The sequence below is a fragment of the Schistocerca americana genome, chromosome 4 (genome assembly GCF_021461395.2).
Source record: "Schistocerca americana isolate TAMUIC-IGC-003095 chromosome 4, iqSchAmer2.1, whole genome shotgun sequence".
NCBI classification, from domain to species: Eukaryota; Metazoa; Arthropoda; class Insecta; order Orthoptera; family Acrididae; genus Schistocerca; species Schistocerca americana.
In genome coordinates this window covers 293,544,727-293,565,983 of record NC_060122.1, presented here as the reverse complement: position 1 = coordinate 293,565,983, position 21,257 = coordinate 293,544,727, and the positions used below count along the sequence as shown (strand labels likewise).

The window sequence follows — 21,257 nt, the reverse complement described above, 5'->3', positions numbered from 1 at the left end:
CTGTTTCTGTTTGTTGTTTGCAAAGTCTGCATTTATCTGTTGTGGTATTCGGATCTTTAATAATATGCTTGCTGTTTACTATTATTACTATTATTATTATTATTATTATTATTATTATAATACACTGCACACAAGAGGCAACTACAGAGGTAGCGGGGCCTGTGTGGAAGGTACTGGGCACAGTAAAGTATGTGTAGAAACGATTCGGTGTTGTAGTTGTGAATTGTCGTAGCTGTGTTGGGAAAGAACCAGAGTTCCAAGTCCTAATAGAAAGCACTGAAGCTCAAATAGTTACAGGTACAGAAAGCTGGCTAAAGCTGGAACTAAGTTAAGCTGAAATTTTTTCAAACGATCTAAAAGTATCCAGAAAATACAGTTGGTGGTGGAATATTTATTGCTGTCAGAAGTAGTTCACCTGGTAGTGAAACTGAAGTAGATAGTTCCTGCGAAATAGTATGGGTAGAGGTTATATGTGACAATTGGACTAAACTATTAATTCGATTGTTTTACTGACCCCCGACGATGCAGAAGATATAATTGCTGAACAGTTCAAAGAAAACTTGAATCTCATTTCAAATAGGTACCCCACTCATACAGTTATAGTCAGTGGTGACTTCAATCTACCTCGATATGCCGGAAAAATTATACATTTAAAGCTGGCGGCAGGCACAAAACGTCATCCGAAATCATACTGAATGCTTTCTCAGAAAATTATTTTGAGCAATTAGTTCATGAGACCATGTGAAGCGTAAATGGTTGCAAAAGTATACTTGACCTCTTAGCAATAAACAGTCCTGGACAAGTAGGGAGTATCATGACGAATACAGGGATTAGCAACACCAAGGCAGTTGCTGCTAGGCTGAATGCCATAACACTCACAACCATCAAAAAGAAACTCAAAGTACATCTATTTACAAAAGCTGATAAAAATGCTCCACTCCTTCCGATCTGATCACATAAGCGTAGAAAAGATGGGGAATGATTCCAGAGATACTATCGATGGCAGTTGAAAGATATATACCACATAAATTAATATGTGATGGTACTTATACCCCATGGTACACAAAATGGGTCAGGTCACTGTTGCAGAAGCAGCGAAAAAAGCAAGCCAAATTTAAAAGAACACAAAATCTCCAAGACTGGCAAAGTTTTGCAGAAGTTCGAAATATAGCGTGTACTTCAATGTGAGATGCTTTTAATAATTTCCACAATGAAACTCTGTCTCGAAATGTGGCAGAACACCAGTGGCAAGACGCAATCAATACTCTTTCACCAAAGACAATGAAATAAATATTCCTGAATTCCAATCAAGAAAAACTGCGAAGATGAGAAACATAGAAGTAGATATCCTCGGTGAAACAAGGCAGTTTAAATCACTTAATAAAGCCAAGGCCTCTGTCCAGATTGTATACCAGTCAGGATCCTCTCAGAGTATGTTGATACAATAGCTCCATATTTAGCTATTATATACAGCTGCTTGCTCACAGAAAGATACATACCTAAAAACTGGAAAATTGCTCAAGTCACACCAATATACAAAAAAGGAAATAGAAGTAATCCACTGAATTACAGGCCCATATAACTAATGTCGATTTGCAGTAGGGTTTTGGAACATATATTGTGTCCGAACATTATGAAGTGCCTCAAAGAAAATGATTTATTGACACGTAGTCAGCACGAATTCAGAAAATATCATTCTTGCGAAACACAACCAGCTCTTTATACTCATGAAGTAATGAGTGCTATTGACAGTGGATGTCAAATTGATTCCATATTTTTAGATTTCCAGAAGGATTCCATATTTTTAGATTTCCAGAAGGCTTTCAACACTGTTTTTCACAAGTGTCTTCTAACCAAACTGCTTGCCTATAGAATATCGCCTCAGTCGTGCGACTGGATTCGCAATTTCCTGTCAGAAAGGTCACAGTTCGTAGTAACAGATGGGAAGTCATCAAGTAAAACAGAAATAATATTTGGAGTTCCCCAAGAAAGTGCTATAGGCCCTCTATTGTGTCTGATCTATATTAACGACATACGAGACAATCTCAGTAGCCATCTTAGATTGTTTGCAGATTATGCTGTCATTTACCATCTTGTAAAGTCATCAGATGACCAAAACGAATTGCAAAATGATTTAGATAAGATATCTGTATGGTGCGAAAAGTGGCAGTTGATCCTGAATAAAGAAAAGTGTGAAGTTATTCACATGAGTACTAAAAGAAATGCGGTAAATTTCAATTACGTGATATGTCTCACAAAAAAGGCTGTAAATTAAACTAAATACCTAGGGACTACAATTACAAATAACCTAAATTGGAACGATCACATAGATAATGTTGTGGGTAGAGCAAACCAAAGGCTATGATTCATTGGCAGAACACTTAGAAGGTGCAACAGTTTTGCTAAAGAAACTGTTTATACCATGTTTGTCCACCATAGTTTGGAGTACTGCTGTGTGGTGTGGGATCCGCATCAGGTGGGACTGACGGATGACATCGAACAAGTTTAAAGAAGGGCAGCTCGTTTTGTATTATCGCGAAATAGGGGAGATAGTGCCACAGACATGATATGTGAATTGGAGTGGCAATCGTTAAAACAAAGGCATTTTTCGTTGCGACGGGATCTTCTCATGAAATTTCAATCACCAGTTTTCTTCTCCAATTGCAAAAATATTCTGTTGACACCCACCTACGTAGGGAGAAATTATCGTTACAATAAAATAATAGCAATCAGGGCTCGCACAGAAAAATTTAAGTGCTAGTTTTTCCCGCGCGCCGTTAGAGAGTGGAATGGTAGAGAGGCAGCTTGAAGGTGGTTCATTGAACACTCTGCCAGGCACTTTATTCAGCATAGCAGAGTAATCATGTAGATGTAGATGTACTATTATTATCATCATCATCATCCCAACAAAATTATTTGAATTATGTGTAGTATCTGTGGTAGTCTAAAGCTCGTTGTCACTATCTGCCCCACTCATCTCTCGTAAGGCAACCTGCCAACACCCCTGTTTTGAGCATCTGCAAAAGCAGATCTCATGGATGGTGATAATGAAAACCAAAATGTGTTGTTTAATGGAAACTAAAACTCTTGTATTACTAGACATGTTTGGCGAAGATATACATTGCTAAAAAATGCACATATTAGTTACCATGAACAATATGAAATTATAGACAAACTAAATGTTTGATAGAAGACCAATTACAGATATTTGACAGCCAAGATGATCAATTAACTGTTTACAACTTATATCATGTATACAGGTTGCAAGAAAAATGTTTGATGACTTGCATTAATCACTTTTGTGATCACTTTTGACTGTGTCAGTACAGGACAGTTCGTTCAGGCTGTGCCTGTGCGAGATGAAACCTCTATTCCATCGTGTCTTTGTAAGATCATTAGTCATTAGCATTTATCATCGTGTCACCAAATGCTACTTTTATGACACTATCGCACCTCCTTTAATTATGTTCCACCTCTTGCTTTTTTCTACAACACTCTTCCCAGTCATTTGCAGTAATAGAGTAAAAGATGCTGTCTGAGGGTTTACTGCAGACGTCTCATCAGAAATAGTGCTCCCCGTATATAATGTTTAATCTTCTCCATGCCAATTCAGCATTCAGGTCACACTTCTATAGTGGCAGATGAAGCACAGTGTGATCTACACTCTTTTGCATAAATTGACAGCATGATTCTTTTCATTACGTTTGCCTGCCTTTGCTAGAGCACGTAGGCCAGCCTTTTTAATGCTTTCATTGTGTTTTATGCTCCTCTTCCTCCCCCCCCCCCCCTCCCCCCCGTCCAGTCACTCAATTATCAACACCCTTGGGTAAAATATTGAGGTATTATGGATATTATGTCCACCTGCCTACAACAAGAGTCCATGGCAGTGACAAAATTGGGCAGCAGATTCGGGAGCACCATCTTCAAATATACTTTCTGGAAATTGTCAGAAATCATTTGCCCATGATAGTCTCCTTGTGTCCATTTCACCCAGGTATTTAGCTCCTCTTGCCTGACAAATACAGTTTTTGATCGAACACTTGCCATTGTCATTCTTCTGGAGACACGTCTCCATGCTGTAACACCCATGACATCTTTTAATTTCTACCATCAGTGGCTAGTGCAGTTGTTAAGCTGGGAAGTATCCCCTCTGCACAACAAAGAATAAGTTCTGTGTAGTGTCAGCACATCAGAGGAAATGTTTTGTTCCCGTGCAGCTCTGTTGGGATGGCATTTCTCATTTTCTATTGTTGTTGAACTGCACGCATGTGCATCAAAACATTGCTATGCACCTACGAGCACTAAGCTCCATTCTGCACTGCTCAGCACCATTCTGTGCTGCTCAGCGCCATGCATTTGTGCATGGCGCAGTGAGTCTGGTGTGGCACAAGTTTGGGTTGCTATTGATGTCTTTGCGAACATCTCTAATGCTTTTGATTAGCACAAGGAAATGTCACGGTAAGACCACTATCACCACATTCTGGTAACAATTTCTTTTGTTAAGTATGGATCGCCACACAGTCCAGTCGGCTTAGGTACTTAAGAGAGAATGTCCCATCACCAGTATATCATCTCGTGCAGCAGCAGAAGAAGTTCTGACATGATGGGTACTATTTTCTTTTGCTTGTAGAACTCCGTGATGAATTTCTTGTTACTAATTTACAGAAGTCATGAACTTCATCAATATTATTCAGGGTGTGTACGACCTGGGACAACCGGAAAATCTGGAAAAAACCCGGGAATTTTTCATTGTTTTAGCTTTCAGTTAAATTTTTGTAATTTTGACTGCAGAATTGATTCTCTAGCAAAGAATGTTATTGTATCCTGCTACTGGAGAATGATACTGCAGCAATAAAATATAAACGAGAGGGGAAAAAAATTAAACTTTAGTGGCAAAGGAAATGTGCAATTTACAACAACAAAACACCGTGCACGCACAAGCGTCTGCAAATGGCAAAAATATGTCAAAGGCCATAGGGCGCAGACTGTAATTCTTCGTAACAATAAACGACTTGCTATGAGCATGACGTCACAACTGTTCATGTAAGGTTCGTTTGACCAATTGCCAGCGGTCTGTTGCGCATGCGCACTTGACTCGCGTTTAAGTAGTACCTTCTCCCACTGCTTGAAGTTTGGCTGTTAGCTGTATCGGTAGTAGCAACAAGCAGCCAGATGCAAACGAGAAAAATTTTTCTCCCGCATCCTAGCTGCCAGATTCACGCTTGCACAGAGTTGTAGTGGGGAGGGGGTTCTCCACGTGACCCGTGTTTACGTTAAGTGATTTCGCTGCTTCTCTTTGTGTACAGCTCCCACATCAAATGAAAACAAAACGGATTTCTGTGGCCGGAAGTTATCAAGTGAATTAAAATACATTCACATAATTACGGAGGGCAAAAATATATTATTAATTTCAGTTTTCTGATTTTATTTTATTTCCAAGTTTGTAGCAGTCAGGCATTAATCGCCTTGCAGAACAGTGAAGTTAATTTTGCAAGTTTGCTAAAGAAATTTGGCTTTAATAATCTTTCCGCTGAGGCAGTCAGTTTATTTGAAACGAAGTGTTTCATTCTACAGTATTGCCTAGTTCCAAGCGAAGCTGAATATCAAGTGCACATTATCATCTTCTGCCATATATGGCATTATGCCATAATAAAGAACCAAAAATGAGATTGCAGAGTACTGGTATTCCAAGAAAATTTACATCCCAAAAACCACACTGATAAGCTTAATACATACGAACTTGCGGGCTTCCTACACAGATATAGTTGCACACGCACAATAATGCCTGTTTTTCTGGCGCTCTCTGGCAACTGGTAAATTGAACCTATTTCTAACAGTCTCCGGATAGTATTGCGAACGGTGGTTATAAAAGCATTACTTTCAAAGTAAATTATGCAAGATGAATTATGTTACGTGTGAGAAAGTGGGATGGGAATCTAAATCACAGAGCATTTGAAACTGAACAGTTTGAGGACCAGCCACTTACAAGAATTTTGAGCCGAGACATTTATGTCAGAATTTTAAATTTACTGACACATTTGTGTGATGTATCTTAAAGTATAACACACGCAAAAAAAAAAAATCAATATTACATGTGAAAACTTAGCTTTGTTGTAGCGTGTCAATCTTAGAGACCAAAATTATATGTGAAAGCTTAGCTTTTCTTGTAGATATACGGTACTGTGTACATTAATGTAAACCGTTAACTTTTCCTATTGCGTGTTCGCGCTATGTAACCAGTGATCTTGCTATTGGCTGACTATAACACGTGTCCTCTGCTCTGAATAGCTGCTGTCATCAGCTGGCGAGATCTCGTGGCTTGAGATATGACTCGCTTACAAAAGGACATCGCAACCTCGGTTTCTACGCTCCGGAAACTAACGCGCTGTGTTTGGTGCAATTCAAATTTATACTTTCGTAATACAAAAATATGCAGCGTATATGTTGCTCAAATCAAAGGTCTTTCCAAAACTTCTCTCCTTTTTTTTTTTAATTAAAAGTCTCTCTAAAACTTTTTCTGCCCCGTCTTTTTTTTTTTTTTTTTTTTTTTTTTTTTTTTTTTTTTTTTTTTTTTTCGGGAAGTTCTGCGCGATTGTATAAAACGTTAACCGTTCAAAGGGTTGGTAAGTTTTACAGTTCCGAGGGAAAGTCTACGGAAAACCTACTGTCACTTAGCACAGAAAAAGTGTATTTTCGCCCGGGAAAAAGCATATTTTTTAAACGGGATATCCAGGAGAAATCCAGGAATAATCCGGGAATTTTTTTTCCTTGTCCCCGTATACACCTTGTTATTGTATCTCTTCAGAGAGAAACAAAAGAAAAGTAACTCAATTCAACCTGAAGGTGCCTAGGTGGAAGCATTGTTGAATATAACAACTAGGTACTTGTACAGTACAAATTAGAACTGAAACTGACCTTTTCTTCTCAGAAGTCCCACGTGGTTCACCACAATGAGAGCTGGTAAAATTCCTGTTCGTGTCCAGGGTCCGTAAACTTCTGCCAGTGCAAGTGACAGCTCCTATAAGGGCCTGAGTGAAAGGGTGTAAGAGCTTTTTGCACTTGTTTTCCACCTGCACCACTTGTTATTACAAACGACCCTTTCCTTTTAGGGGTCACAGGAGCCGTACTCGAACCCCACGATAAAACTAGAGTAGTGTCTTCACTCACTTCAAAATGAGAGAACAAGTAACGCACAACACAAAACATAGTATAATATACACAAGGCATTTGATAATAGTTGGTAGAGCTGTAAAAGCGGTGGTACAGGCTCGACTGCTAGCAGTACGTTAAGCAACCATAGAGCAAAACAGCCACACTATAGTGTCTGCATAGTAATAGTAGTAGTAGTAGTAGTAGTAGTAGTAGTAGTAGTAGTAGTCTTCATTGTTGTCATGATCGTCGTCGTCTTCAGACCAAAACAGCTCGTCGTACTACTGTATCCTTTGCAGAGCTCTTAATCATGGTGTAACTTCTGCAGCCTACATCCATATTGACATGATAATAAATTTGTATAAGAATTGGGAGGTAGGACATCTCCAGCTGAGCTTCATATTGAAATCAGATAAGTAACTGCTCCAGCGTAAATAGTTTTACTGGTTCAAAAACATAACCAGTTATAAGCCCTTCTTCTGATGTACAAGAATGGTGGGATGCATGGCCGCTGTACATTGTGAACACCAGGCTGTGGGCAGGTGACGACTGCACGTGAAGCCGGCTTGACATGTGGCAGTCACCTGCCCGCAGAGTGTGCTGTGGCCACACGCACCACCGCTCTTGTACAGTTGAAGATGGGCTTGTAATTACCCAAGACCGGTCATTGTTTTGAACCAGTAAAACTATTCACAACTGAAGTGGTTGATTATCTGATTCTACAACAAATTTGTGCATGTAATGCATACCAAATAGTCTACAAAATATTTTACCCGTTAGATCCTCCTCTTTAATATTTTGAGATATGTATTTGGACATCTTTTGAGTGAAACTCGTGAACTATTCATGATCTTTGTTCATGTTACGTTTTATTGACACTGCCCTGCTGATTTTCACATAGCAAAGCACTTACTACAGTAAATACCAAGTTGATAATGTTACCACGACGTAATAATCAGAGTACACACACATTGTTTTCTTTTACAGGATAGTACATTGTTAAGGTTAGTTTTTGGACTGATGTTCAATTCTGGAGGAGAAAGGTTTCAGAGAAATGTACGATATTCAGATGCCTGCAGGCAGCAAAACCTCTCATTTGAACAGCAGCGGTTTTCTTTATTTCTACATTATAAGAAACTGCTAATATTAATTGTCTGTAACTATCAAATTCTGTTATGAAGGGTAACAAATTTTCTCATCTTGAAGCCATATCAGTATCTTCTGTCATGGCAACTTGGGCAATACACCATGGATGTGCACAATACAGTCGGTTGAACCACTTCCAATCTGATGTGATTGTTGTATTGAAATCAGTTTGTCAGCTAACATGATACATTTATTAGTTGACCGCATCCCTTTCCTTGTGCCCTCCCCTACCCCCCACCTGCTGCTGCCACTGCTCCCTCCCCTCCCTCCAGCTCGAATGTTGTACAGCCAGTGTGATTGAGTTTATCACCAAGCTGTGATTACTATACTTGTAATTATGGTTGTGGTTGGGTTTTTGCATCTTTGCTAGATTTCAGAGCCCCAGCCCTTATCTTTTCCTGTAGACATTGGGTGCAGCACTTCTACAAAATCCTCAGGGTCTCAGCATTCATTTGCTGGGTAGGGGTTTGGCAACACTGATGCTCCTGAACTGGGGACTGGTAAGTGCCATGAGTCCTCTGTTACGTAAACTCCGGGCATGCTTCAGCAACCAATGTGTGGTTTGATGGTGGAACGGTGTGTCACAGGGAATGGGGATCTTGGCCTCCCCGCCCAGATTGCAAGGAGGGTAAAAACCTATATAAAAAATCGCTTGATTTCGAGGTGTGCTGTTTGCTACGAGATGTAGGGCTGTTGAGGTAGAACAATCATTAGCAGGTAGCCTCTGAGGAAACCGCTGCACGTCAGTTGTATAATGCTTACTCAGGCAAGTGGAGCTCTGTCTGGGTGGACCCTTACAGCCCTAGCTGCTTGTGAGGCTGAGGTGAAACACTTGGAATTTGCTCCCCCCCCCCCCCCCCCCCCCCCCCTTCCCCCGTCCCCTCCTCAGAACTGGTGGATTAACACCAAATCTAACAAGAGGTCTTATGTAGCGATTCATCCAGACTCAGGAATATTTCAGAACTCTGGTGTACATAGTAACAAAATACATGCTATTAGTTAGAATGTGTTTATTAGTTAAAAGCAAAGATGGCAGGTTGAAAATGTCTTGCCTTTTCAAATTGGAAGGGATTTAGAGGGGATTGCAGATGAATTGAAATTGCTTAAGCGGTTGCAAAATGGGACACTTGGTCGAAATCTCAAGTTCCCAAAAAGTGACAAACATACAGAAAGCCAAAAGCGTTGGAGATTTGCCAGCAAGACTGAGCTCCTTATCACCTTGAATGACAGTAGAAATGTTTGATGCAAGGGATCTGGTTCATCTTCCCAAAGACAAACATAAACCTGAATGGGCCCAAGAAGCCATTGTTGACCCAAAATGTAATGAAAAGGGTAGATGGCAATCAGGGTTAAGTCATACTCACTTTTAACAGCATAAAACTTCCAGAGCACATCAAGGCAGGTTTCGCAGGCGTGTGGCAGTTTGTCCTGTACCCAGTGCGTGCTTTGGGCATAGTACTCTTGGGTGTAAAGGAGAAGCCACGTGTTTGCATCAAATGTGGTAAGACAACCCATGAAGGAGTTGCTTGTCCATATCCTTTGAAGTGTGTGAACTACTCCAGGGATCACCCTGTCTGGTGTAGGGATTGCAGCGTATATCTTGAAGAACAGAAGGTACAAGAACAAAGTACATGCCGTATGATGAGGCCTAAAGGTGTACAAGGCCATGCTGCCCCCCACGTTTACTACTTTGCTTCTGTTCTTAAACAGCCAATTCTGAACACCAATGTTGCTACACAAATAGAGACCACTAGTGTCAGCACTAGTACCTGTGTTTATCAATGAACTTGTGTTGCAGCTGTTACTTAGAAACCCGTACCTCCCCTCAGAACATCAGAAGGTCGATGTTGCAATGCAATGTTGCCAATACCACCACTTCAGTAGTTGTCTCTCTCAAGCATTCCCAAGCAAAAAAATGAAGTCAGAGTCAAAGAATCTGCCACTGACAGTGGTGGGAAGTAAGCAGTCTGACTATGTCGATGTTGCTCTGAATCTCTCGTGATTACTCTTCAGTTCTGATGGACCTTGATGTCGGCCTGGGGCACTCATCTTGCCCTGAGACCAAACCTCCACCCACTGTGCGCTCCTCCCCACCCCACCCCCCACCCACCCTCCACCCCTCCATGAGAAAGATGGGGTGAAAGTGCTACCCCTGTGATAAATGGCTCCCATACTATAATGGAACATCAATGGGTTCACGCCATGTGGAAGAATTGAAACTCCTAGCACAAGAGCACCCCCTGTGCTTCTGTACTTGTGGAAATACATTTTAAAGCATCTGTTACTACAGGACTGTACCTTCCATTGCAAGAATGACCCAACTGGGATAGGGCTAGGGGAAGAGTCACTGTGTTAGTAGATAACGCACACTACTCCGCTATTCTCCTCCTGGTTACAGACCGACAAGCAGTTGCAATTGAAATTCATGTGTATCAGAGGATCACTGTTTGCTTGAGCACTGTTCTTACCTCCGCAAGATGTAATAGACTCTGAGGCTCTCGTGGATCTTACCTGACAGTTTCTGCTACTGGAAAACTTCAGTGGCCATAATGTATTGTGGGGTTCGACCTGTACTTGCCCCAGGGGTCAGGTTTTGCAGAGCCTCATGACATCCTCAACAACTCCCACCCATTTCTGTGCTACTGGGTCATCCTCAGCCATCAACTTCTCTTTTAGCTCTCTAGCCCTTGTGGACTCAGTGGGAAGTCACATATGACTTTCGTTCCATTGACCACTTCACCTGCTGGATGAAGCTCTCCCTGAAAGTATACAGCCACGATGGATGATCAGAAGAGCCAACTGGACTGTGTTCATCCAGCTGTCTGTATTTGAACTTTGACAGCATCCAAGATTGGGTGGACCACATCACGCGAGTGGTACACCAGGCTGCTGACATGTCGTGACTGTCTGTCCTTTGGTGGACTGAAGAGTGCTGTTCAGTAATCAGAGTCAGACGTGTGGGTGCGACTGTTTTAAGTGCTGCCCAACATCAGAAAACCTCTCAGACTTTCACTTAGCAGGGCCAACGCTTGATGCGCCCTCAAGGAGAACAAGAAAAGGTCATGACAATTTCTCCTGGACTCCATCAACTGTACTGCTCGACAACTACAGCATGGGAAGCTGTCTGGAGGATTTCCGATGTAGGCAGTTGGTTACCTATAGTGGTGTTGTTGAATCTGGTGTCTCCAAAAAACTCCTGGAGACATCGCCCAGACAGCAGAGCATTTTGCAATGACTGCAGGTCACACACTTTCACTTATCCTCTCTATGATCGGTGGAATTCTAGTATTTATGCTCATTGCCAACTTTAGCTACCCAACAGTATTGTGCACCTTCAACAATAAGTAGCCATAGTAAAATTGTTAATAGTGTAGCACTGTCTGTTGTGTTTTGTGTAATGATTGTAAAATTTATTTACAAATCTAAGTGAAGAGGCTGTACCTGGTTGTTCCAGCCCCTTGCCACAAATTATCATATCATTTCTGTGGCACATTAATCCATTATCCATTCATTTCTTTTATATGCTATAAGCTTCTGGATCTGGTAAAAGAAGACAGGCTCATCCCAGCAGCCAATGTGCAATGAGCTGATCGCAAGCTTCCGCTCCCAACACCTTCTGCTCAGGGATCAAGTAAAAGTGTGTGATCGGTGCTGTCACTGCCAGCCAGGATTCATTGTTCTGTTGTTACCATGCCACCATGGAACGGGGTGAATTGGACTTCCAAGTCCAACAGCTCGAAGTTCTACAACTGCCCATTCTCCTTGTGGGAGCAAGAGTCAGCACTGTGTGTGGCTTGTGATATTGTGCCTGGTCATGACCAAATCCGATACAGCAGGAAAGGAACAAATGTGTCCCAGTGGCTACTGCAGCGTTGCCTTAACGAACTGTGTAGTAAAGGCCTTGGAGTGAATAGTTATGCATTCTTTGGTCTGGATGTTGTAGACCAAGGAGCTCCTAAGATGGTCTCAGTGTGGATTCATGGGATGTTGATCCACTGTTGACAACCTTACTCTGCTGGTGGGGGCAGCTATGCTGCCGCCTTTCTTACGTAAACACAATTGTATGTGTATATTCTTTGACATCACTAAGGCATATGACACTACTTGGAGACACAATATTCTATGGCAGCGACACCAGCAGGTCTTCCGTGGCCATCGCCCCATTTTCATTTGGTCTTTATCAAAGCGCTCTTTTCGGTACCAAGTTGGTGACTTGTTATTGAATAGTTTTTAGCAGGCAGATGGTGTTCCTCAGAGCAGCAACTCATCAGTCGTAGCTTGTACTAAAGAGGTTGGAGGAGTGGGCTGCAAAGACTGGTTTTACATTTCTGCAAAGAAATGTGTGTGTGTGTGTGTGTGTGTGTGTGTGTGTGTGTGTGTGTGTGTGTGTGTGTGTGCATGCTTGCATGCTCATTTCAATCACTCTCTCATTGTATTTTTAATTTACTTGAATTGTGTTGTAGAACACCATTCTTCTTTTTTAATGATGCTCTGTGGTTTTTGGACCTCAATTTTGATTCCAAACTGTCAACACCTGAAGGCAAGGGCCCAGAGGACACTGGACATTTTGAAGTGTCTTAGCCACAGAGCTTGGGGAGTGGACAGGACAAATCTGTTCCAGTTTTGTAGGGTATTTGTGTGATTGCGACTGAATTGTGTGTGCACTGTGTACAGGTCAGCAAGGCTGCCTTACCTGAAAATAATTGACGCTATTCACCATGAAGGGATCAGGCTGTCCATGGGTGCTTAAAGGCCCAACCCCGTACCCAGTCTCTGTGCTGAGGCTGATGAACCGCCTCTTACCATCCAACGGCAATTCCCCATTTTGTGTCATACGTGTGCATTTCTCTCCACTCCCAGTTCACCAGCAATTACACCGTTGCTCATCCAGCTATGGAGCGCCTCCTTACCAGTCTTCCATGGGCAGTGAGGCTATTTGGGTGACGTGCGACTTGTGTTGAAGTCTCTTGGTGTCAGGCACGTACAGGTTCAAATCTGGAGTTTTAACTGATTGTCGCCCAGAGTAATTTTAAATTTCATGCTGTACAGGAGAGAAAGTGTGATATTTTGACATTTCAAATTATCACTAGAGCTATGTGGCTGTGTCTAAAAAGGGATTCCATTGACAGCTTTGTTGTTTCCCCAGTTGTGTCCTCGTGGTTTCCTCCAGAGTTCAGTGTAATCAATGCCAGATTATCTACAATCCTGAGGTCACTGGAGCAGATGAGTTGTGCCATGCCTGCTAAATTCTTCATGTGTTCAAACTCCCTGAGTGCCCTTGAGTCTCTGCACTGCTGGTATGCAGCCGACGTAGTAGTCCGGGATATTCATGATGCCCTTCTCCACTTACAAAGGCTGGGGAAGGAGGTGTCTTTCTCCTGGGTGCCAGGAAACATGGATTTTGTGGGGAATGAAAGGGTGGATGTAGCAGCCAAAGAGGCGTGTTGTGATCTTCAGTTAGTTCCGTGTACCATCCCCCTGCAGGCTATTGTCTCATTGTTGACGTAGAGTCGTGCGTCGATGGGAAGATGTATGGCTGGAAGTGCAGACAATAAGCTCCATCTAGTAAAGTCCACAATGCGGCTATGGTGTGCCTCCTTCCAGCCATGCAGACAGGACGAGGTCCTCCACTTTTTTTCCCCTAGGCCACAGCCCTATGACATGTGGCTTCTTGTTCGGGGAAAGGACCCTCCAGTGGTGCTTATGACTACAGATCACATTTTATTACACTGTGTTTTATTTTCAGACCTGAAGGCAGTGGCAGATTTGCTGACAGGTCTGACATCTATTTTAAGTGATATTCAAATGAATTTGGTTAAAGTTTTAAGATTTTATGATATGTCCAACTTGTTTCCTAAAATTTTGAGATGTTCTTAATGTATTAACTGGATGACAGGCTCATCCATGTTTTTCATAAGTGGTCAACTGGTCACATTTCCCTGTGTCTCACTTTTAGCTCCTCTGTCATTTTACTTATGTTTTAATTCCATATATAGCCCCTTTCTCCTATCTCTGTTTTCTTGTAGCTTGTGAGAGAGACTGAGTGTGTGGATTGATGCGAGTGAGGTGGGCCTGAGTGAATGAGTGGTGTTGTATAGGTTTCCTCCGCACTGTGTGACAACTGTGTCAGTTATTTTATCTACATTCATTTCCTTTAATATGTGTAAGGGTGCTGACGACCATAGAACTTCAGAATAATAGCACTGCAAGACCCATGTTAGGGTAAGGAAACAGCGACTGACAGTGCTCAAAGTGGGTTGGCAGTAGACACCAAATTCAGGAAAATAAGGCACAACAATCTATATTCTTGGGCTGTGTCATAAGAGTACTAGATGATAATATTTTTCATGTATGCTTCAATGGGCGAGTCTAGTGGGAAAGTGTGTTAAGCTGTAAAACCTAATATTGAAATTTTGACCCTGTGCCTGTTATCAAGTCGAAATAATGCTCCTAATTACAAGCTTCTTGTGTGTATTACACTCTTTGAATTGCATTGTAGATATTTTGCTCCATATTCCGCTTAATTTGTGCTCACATCCACAATATTGGGTGGGATAAATGATTCCATATTTGTTTTTGTTCCACACTAAACAGAAGCTGGTTTTGTCTCATGGTATTCTGTGGACTCGGGTCTATTTGTTACTGTTAACAAATCTGTATCTAAGCTGCTCAATTTAATTGCATTGTAAGTGTATTACTCATATTCTATGTTACATCTCTTCTCATCCAGTTTTTGTACTCGCACATTTAACGGTCCCCACCGAAATTTTCATTGACTATTTTTAAAATGTACTGTTATAGTACTTGTTAATAACATGTAAAATCATTGGCATCTAAGACAGGATGTAATAAAGTTAGATACCAATACTGACAAAACCTGCTAACGTGGAGTTTTCCATTAATTGGGAGAAAGTATGGAAAGTAGGTGCAAACAGAATTAAAGAACAAAATCAGTGTACTTACAGTGCATTTAAATTAAGCAGTTCACACACAGGCATGTAAGCAGTAACAAATACACAGAAGTCCACAGAACACAATGCAACAAAAGCAGCTTCTGTTTTATATGGAATCATTTCTCATGCCCAATATTACGAATGCAAGCAGAACACAATTAGTATATGAGTGACATATTTACAAAGCAGTTCAAAAAGAGAGCAATACACGCAAGAAGTTGTAATCAGAAGTACAATGTGATGAAACCAGTTCTGTTAACTACGAAACAAGAACAAACGTGGAAGAAAATAGGAAAGCAAGATGACTGACTGATAAACTTGTAGCACTCAAAGTGGCCCGGCAGCAAACAAACATCATGTTATGGGCAGTCCCACATAAGGGTTTCACTCCCCTGCTGATAACGTAGCCGTTGAGTGCAGTTAACTCCAAGCCCCCGCCCCTCCTGCACACTCATACGCGCACTTCTACAAACTTTATTTTATACTTCTTTTTTAGTAATTTTGACCCTTATGTTCACCATGTAAGAAGCTCAAACACTTTATCATTATATGAATTTAAGCCTCCTCACATGTTTAGAGCATTTTCTAAGGGGTATAACATTAGGTAAGACGTGTTACGAGTAGTGTTTTTAGTGCTGTATTTGTTGTATTTTCAGTTTCTTTGACTATTTTTACAATGCCTAGTTATAAACTAACAATTCTAAATTTTCTGACAAAAGTGACATACTTACTTTTGTTTTTGATCCACAGATTACAAATGCTGTTGGCTCAGTGAAAATTGAAAAGCCCAAGTCTGATTACAATGGTTACCAAAATAAGCCAGAAATTATTCTTGATCCTGGTGATGAATTTTCTCATGTTATTGAAATATATAATTTTCCAGCAGCATTTAAAACGGAAGATCTGGTCACCATATTTTCTCCTTATAAAAATGGTGGCTTTGAAATTAAATGGGTGGATAATACACATGCACTAGGAATTTTTAGCAGCTCATTTGTTGGTAAGTAGTGGCAACTGGCTACCACTAAGGTTTGCCCTTTGATTAAACTGTCTATCAAAATGCTATATGTATAAAAAATGGCCACCATCTTGATATTTTGCCCTGTCTCAATTTCGTTATTAATTTACTGATGTTCAAAACCTGTCGATCTAAAATTTCAAAACAGAGAAAATAATAATATTACCAACATCTCATTGACATGTCTTTGGGTACCATATTTACAGTGTTGATGTCTGTCTATACCAGTGGTTAAGATTTTTTTGAGTGGGGGGGGGGGGGGGGGGGGGAATTTGTCAGCAGCCAACAGAATATTCTGATATATAATGTTTTTGAGTCAACAATAGCTACACTGTTATGGGATTGTATGATAGAGTGCCTGTCCAAATGACCTCACTAGTTTTACTACTTGCAAAATAGTGCCAGTTGTTAGGAAAATGACATGGCTTGTCTCATTACAGAAAACCTACAATGGTTAATTGAACATGCCTCACAGGTCAAATCACAGCTTCAAATTGCTACTGCGTTGCTCTTTTTATTCCAATTCTCCTTCACAATTAGTTGGAGATCTATGGTGTCATGAATCAGAGTGAGTAATCGGAGACATGCGTGGATGCTTCAGTTGATAGAAATATCCTCAAAGGCAGAGATCTACCATACTGTTTTAATAGGTTGTTAATTACCAGTTGATTTTGGATTGCTTGAAGACTTGTAGCAATAAACATTTCTTTGTTTTTAAATAAAATTGTTTAGCTATTTCTACTGACACTATATTTTCCTTTGGAAAGTCTCACCGTGGCTGAGTAAAAAAATTACGCTCTTAAAATATATTAAAATATACAATTGTACTACTCTCCTGCCACCACCCTTCTTGCAGTCTTTTGGAAGCACATATGCCACTTCTTTAGCGTGCTCCATTTTTCATATTTTGTCATTTGGAGTAAAGGAGTCAAATCTTTGTATAGAATGTTGAGTCACCAACAAGAACACAGAACATGTTGAAAATCTTTCTAGCAAGAATTTTCTAATGAACCATTTAACAACCTACAAACATATACACACAGCACTGCTGCTGCTGCTGCTACCACCGCCGCTGCCAGGCATGTGTGTGTGTGTGTGTGTGTGTGTGTGTGTGTGTGTGTGTGTGTCGGGGAGGGGGGGGGGGGGTGCGGAATGCACATGGACTGTTTAGTCCCAAAGCTAGCAAAGTTTTCATCATTTTTATAGTGCGTGTTGATGACCTAACACTTCTACTAACTAGTGAGCTGTCTCTTTTACTCCATTTTACTTACATTTTGCTAGAACTTTTCTAACCATATTTTTCAATGTACCAAGATCAGAGCCACCTACATATTTGTCAGCAGCTTGCAGATTATCAGAGTTCTCTATTCTTAAACATTTGACTCTATGGAACCTAACCAAACTGCTGAGGTCATTGGTCTTCCACAGTTGTTTGCAGCACTTTTGATTTTAAATGGTGGTCCATGGAATGTTCAGCTGTCATGAAATAGCTCATGCACTGCCTGAAGATCACACATTGCATCCAGCACTCTCAGCAGTGGCAACAGAAACTTCTTCAACAATTTGTGACACAATTGGCTGTCGGGACCCCCCTCCCAGGAGCAATTCCTAAATTGCCGGTTAATTCAAACTTCTTAATCATGTTCTTCAACCTCATTGCAGAAAGAGAACCAATATGTATTCCTTCAATGCATGATACTCATGAAGAGCAGCAGTACTATCGCTGTTGTTCTGATACAGCAGTTTTGCGAGGAAAGCCCTCTTCACCTTATCCAGTTCCTTGTTGATTATCTGCAATTGTAATGCACACTGACACACAAACACTACTAACAATGCAAATCCTGCAGTGCACGGTCTGAACCTCATTTCTATAAAGTATGCTACCTGTCTGGTTAATAGTTTACTATCTACACCGGCTCTGGTAGTGAAAGTTTGAGAAAACCGCCCAGTATGTATTGTCTAGGTTGTCCTTGTTGGAAATTTCCACCACTGCCCCTTCCAAACTGAGCTGACAGCGAACGCTACTATTACATTACATTTAAGGTTAAACCCTTTAAAATGAAATACTTATCACAGATCAACTTTCATTTTAATCATTGTTTCAAACAATGTTAATCTGTCTGAGGACAAGAACTTTTATGTCCTTTGGATACACAGTATCACTTGCAAGAATTAAACTAATTATTTTTTTCTTTATTTGAAGTGAAAAAGGCAGTTATGTCTTTAAAGTTGTTTCTTTATTCTACCTTTGTAATGTCACTTTTTTGTGATCGCCCTGTGTTCCGTTACTCTTTTAAGTTTGCTGTAATTTTCACAGCTGCTGAAGTTTTGGCAGCAGAACATCCCTTTGTTAAAACTCGTCCGCTGAGAGAGGCAAGCCATGAATCACGAATGAAGGCACGGCGATCAGCAGAATTCCTTCAGCCTTACAAAGTAAGGCCAGAAACGTGTGCTGCACTGGCTCGACGTCTGGTTACTGGAGCCTTGGGTGTCAAAGTAAATGTTACAAGAGAAGAGCGTGAAGCTGAAAGACGACTTCTAAGGGAGGCCAGAGGTAATGAATATGAGTGCTGTATCTTGAAATTTATATAATGTAAAAACACATATATTATAGATAATGCTAACATGAAGATTCTTTTTCTTGTTACAGAGAAGAAACGGTTAGCAGCAAAACAGAGAGATGAAATATGGGAAGGAACGTTTTCTGCAAACTAAGTGACAAATAACAAAAAATATTTTTGTATAATATTTTAATATGAAAGCTAAATTCATGTACATGTTTTTACTGAATAGTTATTCTTCAGAGTTGTGGCACTGTTGTATAGAATGTAACAAAATGAAGTTCATAGTTACATAATTATAATATTGTTAATTTATGCAGTGATGTTCCTTACTGAGAGGCAGGTAATGATACCTGTTAAGTGCCATTAATCAATGAAACTGTTCACTGCAATGATATTTTGTAAGAAGCTCTTACTAAATATTTTGGAACTTGAGTAGCATCATCTTCTGATTGTTACACCCGACATGACATAATTTTGATACATTTTTGTTTGGAACAAATGTTACACGATTCCAGTATAAACAAGCTTCAGATATTTAAAATAAATATAGAATTGGCTATTTACTGCAGAGTTGTTGAAGATTAAGGAATGGAATCTGATGCAGCTATTGTCCTTACTGCGGTCTTTTGTACTGCAGGTTTAAATGCCTAAAATGGCCCCATACGGGTGAAGGGAGGACAATCTACTACAATGAATCACATTAATATGCCTTGTCTTTTATATCATCATCTGATTGCTCATATGTTTTGTGAAAAGCTGAATTCACACAATATGGTAATAATGCTGAAAATGCAAGCAACACCTGTTTAATTGTCCTCTGTTCAGTGGAGAATGTTCAGAAAAATAAACCAGGGACCAGAGTTTTAAGATGTAAAATATAGGAAGATATTGGCAGACGTTTCTTTAATGTTGCCAATTAATTATATTGTTCTCATACACTACATTGTATATTGATGGCAATGATATTTCAGTTCAGATGTATTGGTATAAAAGAAAAGTTTGAAACAGCAGTCAGCTCAAGTTTTTCCTACCCACAAAACTGGTGAACCACCGACTGTTATGTAAATGTATGGCTGATAAAGCTCCTATATGTATAAGTAATTCATAATGACAAAAATATGTGTTCCATAATCGAGGGAACAGAATTCAGTTTACAATCCAACCATTTCATTCTCCCTTTGCCTGTATTACTGCAATCACCAGATAAATGCCAGTCACTTGTTAACTGTCAGAATGTTGCAGATGTAGTGCCCTACCTTTCCCCAAGTGCTGACAGTTTCCTTACAACAGGTGAGTCGTCCTCATTCTGAAGTCAGGGTGACCTGATCTTTGTTTTGAACCTTCCCAAACTATCCCTCTTTCCTTCCTGAGGAAGGAACTAATTGTTTCAAAAGCTGGGATAATTTTGCATATGCATTTGTCTATTGGTGATTCTTAAAATGTAATTCCCTAAGGTAAGTACTAAAACTTGTGGGTGGTGGTGTCAGTGCAAGTTATTCTGGCAAAAGAGTAGGAATTGAAGGACAAAGCAATGAGGCATCTCAGCCTTAAATAATCAGTATAGGGGGGAGACAACACACACTGGTAATGCAGAATCTTGTAGCTCTAATGCACAGCATGTCTGCAGCAGTCAAATTTGCTAAATGCAAAGTTGTTCAAAAGTGTCGCTCTTCAAATACTGATATTTCATAGTATCTTGATAGACTTACCAGGGCAATTAGGCAAACATGTCACGCTGACCTTAGTATTGTTGGAGACCAAAATGTTGAGACAAACTCGTCTAGTATAACGTAAAGAAATGTGCCAGTGAAATAACGATAATTCAGCCAGTTCATAAGAAAGGAAGAAAACAGTTTTCTAATTATAGATTGATGACGCTAATCCCCAACCTTAGTGAAATATTAGGGACAGATAATTATATAGTGGTAAGGCAGAGGTTTAGGAACCAGGTTTTAAATTGTAAGACATTTCCAGGTGCAGATGTGGACCCTGACCACAATCTGTTGGTTATGAACTGTAGATTAAAACTGAAGAAAAATATGCAAAGAGGTAGGAATTTAAGGAGAAGGGACCTAGACAAACTGAAAGAACCAGAGGTTGTAGAGTGTTTCAGAGAGAGCATTAGGGAACGATTGACAGGAACAGGGGAAAGAAATATAGTAGAAGAAGAATGGGTAGCTTTGAGAGATGAAATAGTGAAGGCAGCAGAGGATCAAATAGGTAAAAAGACGAGGCCTAGCAGAAATCCTTGGGTAACAGAAGATATATTGAATTTAATTGATGAAAGGAGAAAATATAAAAATGCAGTAAAAGAAGCAGGCAAAAAGGAATACAAACATATCAAAAAAGAGATTGACAGGAAGTGCATAATGGCTAAGCAGGGGTAGGACAAATGTAAGGATGTAGAGGCATATATCACTAGGGGTA

General features: G+C 40.3%; 1 protein-coding gene across 1 annotated transcript in view; it reads left to right on the top strand.

Annotated features, from left to right (window-relative positions):
* The window catches only part of LOC124613430, a 181,691-nt gene extending 162,298 nt beyond the window's left edge, over positions 1-19,393 (top strand). The window contains exons 7-9 of the mRNA XM_047142132.1: positions 15,999-16,248; positions 18,584-18,820; positions 18,917-19,393. Of these exons, the coding sequence (XP_046998088.1) occupies positions 15,999-16,248; positions 18,584-18,820; positions 18,917-18,981 (552 nt within the window). The 3' untranslated portion in view covers positions 18,982-19,393. The remainder of the gene's footprint in view (positions 1-15,998; positions 16,249-18,583; positions 18,821-18,916) is intronic.
* The last annotated feature ends 1,864 nt before the right edge of the window (positions 19,394-21,257 follow it).